At 44.0% G+C, this 12,216-nt stretch overlaps 1 protein-coding gene across 1 annotated transcript in view; it reads right to left on the minus strand.

Moving 5' to 3' along the window:
* Positions 1-6,548, minus strand: part of RBFOX2 (RNA binding fox-1 homolog 2) — a 109,321-nt gene extending 102,773 nt beyond the window's left edge. The window contains exon 1 of the mRNA XM_027666644.1: positions 6,254-6,548. Within this exon, the coding sequence (XP_027522445.1) occupies positions 6,254-6,268 (15 nt within the window). The 5' untranslated portion in view covers positions 6,269-6,548. The remainder of the gene's footprint in view (positions 1-6,253) is intronic.
* Between the last annotated feature and the right edge of the window lie 5,668 nt (positions 6,549-12,216).

Below are 12,216 nucleotides of genomic sequence, written 5' to 3' on the forward strand. Positions count from 1 at the left end.
TCCTATACCACCGCCATAGCCTTGGGGACTAGGACAGCCTTGATATACTGGAAAGTTGGGCAGAGAGATATCTAATGAGGTTCAACAAGGGTACTGCATCTGGGGAGGAATAACCCCAAGTGCCAGCACAGGTTGGGGGCTGACCTACTAGAGAACAGTTCTGCACAGAAGGACCTGGGAGTCTTAGTGGGTGACAAGTTGACCATGAGACAGCAGAGTGCTCTTGTGGCAAGGAGGGTCAATGGTATCCCGAGGTGCATAGGAACAAGTTTAGCCAGCAGGCCAAGGGAGGTGATCCTCCCCCTCTACTCAGCACTAGTGAGGCCACATCTGGAATGCTGTGTCCAGTTCTGGGCTCCTCAGTACAAAAAAGACAAGGAGCTACTGGAGAAGATCCAGCAGGAGGGCCACAAAGATGATCAGGGGTCTAGAGTATCTCTATTATGTGGAGAGATTGAAGGACCTGGGCCTATTTAGTCTAGAGAAGAGAAGACTGAGAGGGGATCTCATTAATGTATATAAATATCTCAAAGGCAGGTGTCAACAGGATGGTGCCAGACTCTTTTCAGTGGTGCCCAGTGACAGGACAAGGAACAATGATCATAAACTAAAACACAGGAAGTTCCACCTCAACATGAAGAAGAACTTCTTTACATTGAGGGTGGCAGAGCACTGGAACAGGCTGCCCAGGGAGGTTATGGAATCTCATTCTCTGGAGACATTTAAAAATCACTTGGATGCATTCCTGTGCAACCTGCTCCAGGTGACCCTGCCTTGGCAGGGGGGTTGGACTAGATGATCACAAGAGGTCCCTCCCAATCCTAACAATTCCGTGATTCTGTGAAAACAGTTCTGGGGCTAATGGAATTAAGATTAGCAAATAAACACCATGGGAAGTGCAGGAAACACAGATGTTCAGTCTCAAATCGCTATTATCTGCGCTCTTCCTCAAGCTTTCAGCTGGAAATCAGGAAGGCTGAGGTTTATTCTCTCCTTATTCTCTTATGGTTTATTCTCTTCCTTCCAAGATAAACAGGCTGTTTTGTGAAAAACTAACTTAAACATGACCCGGTCCCTGTCAGTCTCCCAGGACTTGGACAGGCTTACAGCAAACAGAGTCCCCTGTGCTCATCACTGTTTGGACAGGTGGGAATACAGCAGTCAGGCAGAAGAGCTGCTGGAGAAATTCACACCAACTCAGCCAGTCTACATCCCCCTAATTCTTTTGTTTAGACTCCTCAAGGAAGAGAATTCCTTAATATGATGGCAATGTGCTGGACACTTGATTTATACAAAACTGGATAAAATCATCCTACAGAAGAGATCATTCTGATCCTGAATCTCCTTTCTCTGAAGCCATGAAATGCCTTCTCTTTCTGAACTGCACTGGGGTCTCTCATCTTGGTTATGACCTTGACATCTTCCACAATTACAGGTTTGCAGGAACACAGAATTGGAAAAGATCACCTGGATTATCAACTTTAGTCCTCTAATAACACAGTCACATTATATAATCTCTTTCATAAACTCTTCTTTCTCTGTTTCCCAAAACTCCAAAGCTTTTATAAAACCCTAGATGCAAACAGATGCAAGTCGCTTTGTCACACTAACCCCCAAAAGAACACAATGCAGATATCCCCAACCCAGCTGTGCACGGAACAGCTCGAGTGTGGAAGTAGTATAACCATGTTCATGAGGTGCTGCACCAAAGCTAATAAACCTTATCGAGCAGCAGAACTCATTATCTCAGCTGCAGAGCTGGACAAACATAACTATATTACTTCTGGATTCAAGCTGCTACGTATGCATGCCACAGTATGGCACCGCAGGGACTTGCAGGCTGGGGAATCAGCTTTCAGGCTACTCACTCAAGGATTTTCACATGAGCTCCATTTTATGATTTTCCAGAGCTTTCCTGCTCTGGAGCAAGAATCCAAAAATCAGTGTTTATATTAACACAAAATGTCATTTAATACACTCGCAGAAATTTACCCAGACTTGACCTCTAACAGGCAATCAGGAAAACCTTTCTACACCACCACAGTCTCCCAGAGGCAACCCCATTTTAACCTCTCTTAGCACTGACCACGCCACACACGCACCTTTCACATACAGCAACTGCGTGTTCTCCCTCCTGTCAGAGATTCATTTGCCATTTTGGCTGACGTGTTCATTTGCCATGCCTACCAAACAGGTTCCAGCCAAAGACCTAGAGACACAGCCAGACCTCCCCAGCAAGAGCTGCCCCAGGCTTGGCACCAGAACAAAGTAGGGAGGCAGTTTTCCCTGGATAGCCACTTGCTATCAAACGCACACTTTGAAAACCGTGCCATAACATCCATACTCTTCACTGGCAGTAGCTATCTCTCATGAAAAAAGACCAAACAAATAATAGAAAGACCTGGCGTGAGGAAGAGCATGTTGCTAAGACTCAAGTTTGGCACTGGAGTTGGTTTTCCAATCTCTTGGTGGTAAAGCTGATGAGCTTGCAGCCTAGAGGGAAAAGTTATTCCAGTGAATGCAAGGAGAGACTTTTAAGTGATAAAAGGCAAGTAAAAGACAGGTCAGGAAGAAAACTAAAACCAAAAAAATTCGAAATGAGCTTGGCAAGCTTACTAGCATTATTCTTGCTGTATGGTAATTAGTGGGTCTAGGTAAGATCTCCACTTTCACAAGGCTCTAGAGAAAGGAATCATTTCTAGTTGCAATAGGCAGCCAGCCCTCTCACAGACACTCAGCATGTACCCTGTACGTGGCTGCGAGAAATGAGGAAATTATCCATACCCACTATAAACTGAGATCAGAGCAATGAATCCAGTGCTTTCCTACCAGAAGCCTAGCAACAGCATGGACCTCCCATACCTTGGTCCCTCCTGCCTTTGATAGTTTCAGCTGTCTTTGAGCACAGGAGAAGGATGATTGATAAATTGCTTCATAGGGCTGCTGCCCCTTCCTTTCAACCTTTCTTGTAAAAACAGACCTCCAACAAGGCGACATTCATACATGCAACTCTCAGAACACATCATGCTCTTTAGAAAATACTTGGAATGAAATGACTCTAGATTATATCTTATGACTCACAGTACACAAAGATTCATCTGCTCATAAATGGGAGGAAAAAAAAGAAGAAAAAAAAAAGAATCAGGCTTTCTTATCCAGTAAAGGGTTGAACACTTTTTCCACATTCAAACCACTCTGCTCCTGGCTGTCACCAGCAGAACACCTGCCCCCATGTTGTCAGTACTGACTTCCCTCAGAGTAAAGACCCTCTTGCCTTCATAGTCCAAATTACCCCATGTCCCATTCAGAGAATGGATGACTAGGAGCCCTCTCGAGCAATTCAGGAGCCCAGACAGCTGCATGCAAATGAGAACGAGTGAGAGAAGAGACAAAAGCAGAGTTAAATGGTCCCCCCCCAAAAAAAAAACCCCACTCTTATCTGCAAAGTAGAATTCCTATACACACCTATAGATATGGCAAAGCACCCACCTTGAGTTTCAACACTGACAATGCACTCAAATGGTCTACGCCATCAGAGGGACTATCATACCATCTCTGTCTCAGAAAGACTTCATACAACTGCATCCTACACAGTAAAAGTGTTAAGATAAATAGTCTCTCTTGATATTTAATGGCACAGATAGTCTGCCGCCTTCACTTCCCTCACAATGCCAAGCATTAGGTCATCACAACAGATATTTTAAGTTTCCCATTCTCCAGATCTCCACAGCCCACAATCTCCTGTAGTCTGCAAGGCTCTCAAGTATTTAAGAGTATCCTGCAACAAGTTTAACCTGAGGGAATACAGTTCAACAAGAAAGAATGTCAGTCTGAACCAAGGCTACAGGACCACTTCATTCCAGAAGCAGCATTATGATCAGGGACTGTGATGTTGCAGGTAGCCTGTATGTCTGGGTTCAGTATCCATGCTATACCACAGTTGCAGAGAAAGATGTATTCTTCTTTTTATTTTACTATTTGTCAAACCTGACAGCACTCAATATTGCACAATCTTTTCAAAGAAGATAATTCTGTAATGTGCACCCCTTGGGGGGTGGGGGGAAGAAACATTATGGTTGCTGTGGGAACCTTAATTCTGGATTTCAGGACTTGCATATTTAAAACCTCAAATTTAACATTGCATTAATGTAGCTTCATGCATTGAATTAAGGAATGACTCAGTACAAATCTCCATGCATCTACTGAAGTCCTGACATTCCAAGGACAAGAGGCACAGAACAGAAAAAAAGACAGCATGGGAACAAGGAGACAATGGGAGGTAGGGGGGGAACCTGTGAGCAGGGAAGCAAGAAACTGGCACAGGCGAGGCACAGCAAACCCCACACCAAACCAGATCTGTCACTTGAGGCTCCTTGTTCTCACTGCTAAAGGTTATGCAGCCTGTCAGATAAAAAGAGCTTAAAGCAGAAACACAAATAGGTACGGAAGAAAAGGTTCCTGAAAGGACCAAGGAGGAGAAGATTCCCCGAAAGTAACAAGGTAACCTGTACTGAGAAGGTAAAGATCACATATAGATAGTAAAAATTCACTAATTTCTTTAATTATCATGGCACAGTGCCCAGATGATGCCTTTAAAACCCCTTCAGCTATTTTCAAGCATTTAACATTTCTTTTCCCCACTTCTCTTAAGTTTAACTGCAATGCATACACAGCAGCAGTGCTGCCCTAAGTTTAGGGTGCAGGCAGAAGCGGCACCCCATGGAGGGTTACCAGCCTTCGTCTTGTCAGCAAACATCCCAAAACTCAACCTTCTTTTAAGAATCCAGGAAAAGGTTTCACCTTTTGGGCCAAAGTTGGTCTTTAGGCAGGCTAACACCTCTGCTTTACACTACTGTGCTCACACACCCCTCAGCATGAGGAGGCGAGATAGCAGGGCAGCTCTACTCTGCTCCCACACTCATCCTCTTCGTTTTAGCAGGGTAAGGAACATCTCCATTGTTTACTCCTTATCTAAAATCAGCAGCAGAGTGGCTGAATTACTTCTCCTCTTACCCCACCCACCAAACCACGCACAAATCTTAGCTGAGCCGTGGGGCCTGCCCAGTCTCTCTCACTAAAAACCAGCACCCCAAATGGGGTCCCGCACACCAGGCTGTGGCAAGAGGAAAAGCAGAGGAGGTGGACGTGCCTGCCAGCAGGGCCTGCTGGACGAAACCAGGCAAGTGTGCATACCCCTGCGCAGAGTCAAGTTACCCTGCAACAAAGATAGTGTGTGTATGTGCAAAGGAGGGAAGTCAAATCCTTCTGCCTGGGTTCCAAGGCTTGCTTTGTTGCTAAAATAAACCAGTGTTTGTTCCTGGGAGTGATGGGGAGTCAGACTCTAACAGCAGCCAGCAGCAGCGAGAGCCCCCACACTCAGGAAGGAGGGTGGGTTTTAAGAAAAAAAAAAAAAAAAAGAAAAAAACTTGGGACCCAATTATTCTTCACCTCACATATCTAGGTAAGGAAACACAAGGGCAAACTGCTGATCTCAAGAGTGCCCAGGAGCAGACAAAACTACACATAGATGACTGAGCACTCTAAGAGAACTGACGGCTCCAGAGGAAATTCCAGTCCTTGCTCAAAGGCTGAAAATATATATGTCTTTATATAAGCTTTTACTTTGCTTGCTGGATCTATATAACACTTTATACATGTTTTTCCTGACATTATTTTCCATACTCCACCAGAAACTTGAGTAACTGTGCCACTTCTGGAAAAACAACCTTGCATCCAACTTTTGTAGAAACAGCTTCTCTCTCCCAAACTCCAAAATTATGTATTCCCTTCCTGCTCCTCTCCTAACCTTCAGTGACTACAGATCCCTTTTAGCAGCAGTCCTTCACTACCTGGGATGTCTCTCAGTAACACCAAAATCCCATAAAGCAGAGGCACATGGGAACAGTGTTATGCAACCAAAGAAAAATTATATATATATATATATATACACACACAGAGGTCTCTCAGATGGCAGACAGTGATGAGCATTATACCAAAAATCTTGTCTCCAAGGCACCTGCCCAAAACTGTTCTCTCCAGAGAAACCTATAACCACAGGAAAAACCTGCTCGAAACCCAGTTAATAGTACCTGCTCGAAATATTTTTTACAAGGGAAAAACAGCCCACTGTGTGTAGAGGGTGCAGAGAGCTAAGCCCAACAGTGAAGGCCACTCACGTTAGTGCAGAGTCCTTCAGCTTTCCATTCCTTATATGTGCAAAGTGTGCAAGCCCTCACACACGCTTCCTACTCACCCAGAGGTACATCATGTTAGCCTGGGTCCTTCAAACCCAGCAGTGAGATGATCCGGCAACACAAGAGGCACTTCAGTAAGATTGTCGAGACCGAGGTTGGTTGAGGGTGGTTTTTGTTTTTTTTTTTTTTTTTCTTAAAGAAAAAAAAATCCGAACGGCTCAGTTTGAGGCTTAGAAAGCGTCTCGCCTCCTCCACCCCCCTCCTCCAGCTCTGGCTGCTCTGCGCTCTTCTCTCGCACTTAATCTCTCTCTGGGAGTTCCCAGCCCCGTGTGTCTGTACTGGCGTGCACAGCACACACTCTGCATTCGCCTCCAGGGAATTTCTCTCTGTCATTCTGCTTCTAAAAACACAATCTCGGCCTCACAAGATTCTTGCAAGAGGCAGGGATGGGTGGGGTTAGTAATAAATGCAGCCCGGCTTCCAGTGCCGGAGAGCGCTTAGTTTAGAAGAAGGGATCTGTAGCCGTGAACGAGGCAGAGCAGAGCACTGTCCTCCAAGGTCACTGGGGGTGAGGACCCATTCCCTGACCCATCCACTAACTGCTTCTCCAGGAATCATCCATAGATGCAGGAGCTGTGAAAGGTGCCATAGGCAGGTTCTGCATGTCTTCATCTACCCCACTAGTCAACACCCCAAATTCGGTTACAATTCAGTAGCTGTATTAATCATTAACCACTGACAGGAATCAAGGAGCACAACTATGGGGATCCTGAAGCTAAGCAGAAAATCTGTGTGTGCCAGCCACCCTGGAACTCCCTCAGGAAAAACAACCACTGGCAGCGTGAGCTGGAGAAAAGAAGCGACACAGATAAAGGGGTTAATCTGCTTTCGCAGGTGGCTCCACATGAGTATTTTCAGACTTGCATATTGCTAAAGGGAAAGCAGCAGCTGGCTCCGGTTCCTCAGAGTATATCGGGTTCCCACTTGCTTGGAGGCAGCTTTCCCCCCAAGTCTGACTGGGGCAAGTGCCCTTGCAGCCTTGCGCTCCCAGCCTGCTCCAATTTCAGGACTGCAAAGCTCTGCCGGTGGGGCGGCAGCCCCGGGAAAGGCACGTCGAGCAAAAGACACTCGCCCCAGCCACCAAGACAAGCACCAGCAAGCCCTTCCCTGCAGGAGCGAATCTTCGTCCCATCCCCCGTGCCCAATGCCACAGGATGAGTGTCACCTCACATCTCATTAATCAGTTAAACCACTCTTCCAAACTAGGAAAACGGGTTTCTCGCCCCCTTCCCTTCCCACCTCAAAATGAAGAATTGACTTCCCTCGCTGGGCTCCAAATGCTAAGTTAAATATGGCCCTGTGTCTAACAGGGGAGAAAAAAAACCAAACCAACCAAACAAAAAAAACACAAATGAAAAAAACCAACCTTGTTTTCATTGAGGCACTGGTCTCCTTGGAAATGAGTTTTGAAGGAATAGTTTTATCTCAGCTCAAGATACAGAAATACTGTTATTCCATGTATCGCCTCTGCTCCCTGTACTTATAGATTACTTAAATGCAATCCAGTGGGCTTTGAGCAAAGCAAGCATCCTGTGGCCTGCAGGCTCCACACACAAGTGAAGCCCTACCTACATGGGGTGACAAATGGATGGGCCTCCCACCACAGCCAGACCAGACATCCCAGATGTGCTTTGCACTCCACAGGCTCCCCTCGCCTTCAGCAAGCCACAGACACACCCCAGGGGAGGCTTGTCCCAGGAACAGGCATGAACACACAGGACACCGATGGGCTCTAAGGAAATAAATACATGACTGTCACTGCAGTCACACATAAAAACCGGAAAAAAAGGCTTATTGTCATGACCAGGACATAGCAGTCATAGGGATGTACTAGTTAGCGACTAGGCAAGATGATGTTCCATCTTCCAGCCAGAAAAATTCAGGCCCTGCTTTTCAGGGGAAGGAGCAGAAGGTCCTCCAGGAACATGGGATGTCACAGGGCTGTTCCACTATGGCATTGCGCAGGTCCCCATCTGTTCTCACCTTTTTGCACAATGGGTCAGGTTGGGAAGGTGAAAAGCAATGTTCCTAAAAATCACTTATGGCACCAAAGCCTATGCACCACAGTCTTCAAAGAGTGAAGCGTGTGATCCATAAACCTGTTCTCAAAGGCTCTGAGAGGAGTGAAACAGCAGCAATGCTGACATTTGCATCGTGGTTAGACACTTCTGTTAACATTCTGCTTCTCTGCAGCAGGGTCACACCAGCAGCAGTGACTAGTTCAACCAGCCTGCAGACTCAAGCAGACACTTCTGCACCAAATAACCTTGATGGCATTTTTAAGGTTTTCTTCTGATCCAGAATTACGATCCAAAAATGATCTTAAGTAACATTTTAATGAAAGCTGAGATTTCCTTGTGTGCAGAGGAGAAAGTGAGAAGACACATGGACCAGGTGAGCAAACCCAAATAAATCCTACTTCATATGTATTACCAAAAAAGACTTGAAAATTATGAGTGCTTAAAACTAAGCTGAAGAGTTACTATCAAGTTCCCTAATTTTAAAAAAAAATAAGAAAAGGGAAAAAAAAAAGAAAAAATTCTCCCCCTTCTTCCCCAGGATCTCTCATCCCTTTTGGGTCCCTTTCATGGGGGGGAAAAAAAAAAAAAAAAGAAACTTTCAGAATAAGCCTGTTCCTTAATTTCAACAAGTGAGACTTGTCACAGATCATTCCAGTCAACAACTGAAACTAGTTACAAGCATCATCCCAGCAACTCCACAGCTGTGCAGGTTATATTCAACCTCCAAATCAAAACAAGACCCATGAACCCTCCTTGAATCATCCAAATACTGACTCAAAATTTATTTCACTGTTGCTACAAGGCCACCACCTCTCCATGGAAGGTATATGGGAAGATTACTGAGAAGAGCAGTGATGTAATACCCTTGTCCTGGAGCAGGAGCCCTGTTTGATGAACTGCAAGAGCAGGTTTCTCAACACTCAGTATTGTCAAGCAGTGAGAGGAGTACCCGGCAGGTCAGAAAAGGAGGCTGCAGGATGACTCGCTTCGACAGAGCTGCTGCTGCTGCCCAGAGGCTCAAACCAACACTAAGAACGTGAGGTGCATGCCTAAGACTATCCACAGTTGTAAGACAGTACAGGTGGCAGTGGGCTAACCATTTTAGCCTCAGAAGCAAGAAAAATACTTACTTGGTCAATACAATTATTGGCGGGGGGAACAACTAGACGAATTATTACGCCGCCTTTAAGCTTTTACTCAGATTTTTCAACTACATTAGACAGTTTGTACAAAGTACCAATACAACACACTTTTTTCTAAAAAAATTTATCCTAAAAAAACCAAAACTATTCTCTAAAGAGCAAGAGGACAACAGTATGTCAATGCATCTTATTCCAGAAAGACACACATAACTAAGACAGGCTTCTGAAACAGGTAGCTAGGATCCTCTGCAAATGCTTTGTCTTAATCCTATCAATGGAGCTTTACAGGATATATGTCAGGGAACTCAGAGAGGCTGTTGTGTGTGGAAATACACATGATCTCTTAGGGATCTTTCATGTCTTAAAAAAGATTAAAAGTAGAAAGAAAAATATTTTAAAATTAATATATACCAAGCAACTAGAAAAATCTTCAGAGAGCTGCAGCCTAGTGAAACATTGGTCCCTCTTCTCTGATGGCAGGCTGTTGTGTAAATCAAAGTGAAAGGGGAAAAAAGCAGTCTGCAAAGACTTTAATGTTTGTTAGAGAGTTAAGGAAGGTTTTAGCAAGTAACAAAAGGAAAAAGAGAAAAAAAGGATCAAGTAACCACCTATTTAATATTACTTAAATGTCTTTGGCAAAATAACAGGCACTGATAAAAAGGAAAAAAATTCTACCTGCTTCTGTACCAGTATCAAAAGCCTTAATGGCACAAGAGTAATCGTGGCTGCTCAGTTACATATACAGACTGAACCCAAAAACACTGCTGGTATATAAGTTTCAAATAAGCCAAATGCTTAAAAAATATTCTACAAAAAGTTCTAGCCTATTTAGGAGAGATCAGAGTGGGCAAATGGGGAATGGGTACAGCACAGTTTCAAACTGACGTTATCTCTTTCTAGCTGATGGTGTCTCAGAGGCATATGATTTCAAATGCTTGTGGATTAACATTCTAGCAGATAAAGCTCAAGACAGGGTACAAGCTGGTGTGCCTGCTACACACTACTAAAATCACATTAGATAGCACACAGGATGAGTGGCTAGCTGAGCACCTCTTCATAACAGAGGGAAAAACCCATTTGATCAGGAATTTCTAATGCAATGACATTCACAGGAGGCATCGGGGGGCTAATGCCAAAGAACGTCCTCCAAATTTCTAAATTACAGAAAACAATTTCTTAGTTCAAGAAGTGTTACGTTGAAAATGAGTAAGTCCATATTAGATTCCATCTTGACAGAAAAGAGCAATCAGTTGTAAAAACAGAAATTAGCGGTAGCTTAGTTAAATTGATTGTGACAATTGCATTTGGACATATGTAAGGAGAATAGAGACCAAACCAGTGTATCTACGTACATACTGAGCACTTGAGTGGGACCAGAGGTACACTGGCATATTTTTCCTAGACAGACAGATTGCCTATTGGGCTTCCTTGTCACATCCCCACACTTGAACACTTGTATATATTCTAGCAAGTTGAAAAAAAAAAAAAACCAAAAAGAAAAGCTAAGAGAAGAAAATAGAAAGGAAATTAGAAAGGGGAAAAATAAAATTTACAAGGGAATCCTAACAACAGGAGGCAAAATCCATAAGCAAAGCTGGAAGACGATAATGAGTTTTTCAAAGCTTGTCAAGAATAGAAACTCCAGCAATTGCATTGATTTGCTACTATGGGGAAAAGGTAGACACATTCCCAATACTGAAGAAAGAGCCAAAGGATTCAATACGTATTTCTGTTCTATATTTGGAGAAAAGTCAGCTGTTGCAGTCTGTGATAACGAAATGCTTTCCATTCCAGCAGTAACTAAGGAAGATGTTCCAACAGTCACCCAACAAACAGCTCTGCGGTTCTCTTATCTGGCTCAAGCTTGCAAACAAAAGGGATGTAACCAGATAACAAGTGGGTTTTAACCAAACTACAGCTGTGAACATATTTAGATGTGGACACTTGGGAAGGTGTGCAGTCTGCTTTGAACTGCATCACCTGCACTTGCGGCTCTAACAAGCCCTAACTACAGTACTAACATTAAACCTGCTGCAAGGCCAAAAGTACCACTGTGGTGCAATGGCAACCCCAAATGCAGGTGTTTCTTGAAGCCCATTATTATTAAAGTGCTGCTGCTGCTAGCTGAGCTCGGCCAGCTTCTGTCATACCGGAAGACTGCATCAGGAAAGCAATGCTACAGGGGAAGGCACCAATACCAATTTTCGCAGCATCTGAACTTTCCTAGAGGCATCCATGTTGGAACTCTTCCACTAATGAGAGCTAAAATAACAGCCCAGTGCTGAGCAGAGTGAAAAATGAAATGGGGTCTGATAATAGAATGTTTGCAGAACAAAGATGCCAGTGGAAAGCTACTGGTAGGGAAGTGCAAATTAACCTGGGTACCTGAACACATCTGGGAGAGCATTCAGGATACATGAATAAAGAATAGTGATCATAAAAATATCTATTCCTAATGTTTAATAAGGCTTCCTGGCAACCTTACCTGTCAAACAAAACTGTAAAATACTTTAAAATAGGCTGAACTCTAAAATAAGATTATTCTCTTACGGTTAGTAAGTGCTTTGAATCTACATGTTCATCTTCACCGTGCAGTTTTCCATGGCTGGGGAGTGGGAGGGAAGGTACCCCAAGGCTGGGGCAGATTGAAGAGGGAAATTTAATTTCAAACCAAAGGAAAGCAGTGACTTTCACAGCCAACAGCCAGACCGAGCTCTCATATTTTATGCAGAAGTTGGATTTAGACTGAGGATGAAGACTCAGACCATTGTCCCACCACTACAAACATTTCAAGAACCA

The sequence above is a fragment of the Corapipo altera genome, unplaced genomic scaffold, assembly GCF_003945725.1.
Source record: "Corapipo altera isolate COAL_440 unplaced genomic scaffold, ASM394572v1 1, whole genome shotgun sequence".
Lineage (NCBI taxonomy): Eukaryota > Metazoa > Chordata > Aves > Passeriformes > Pipridae > Corapipo > Corapipo altera.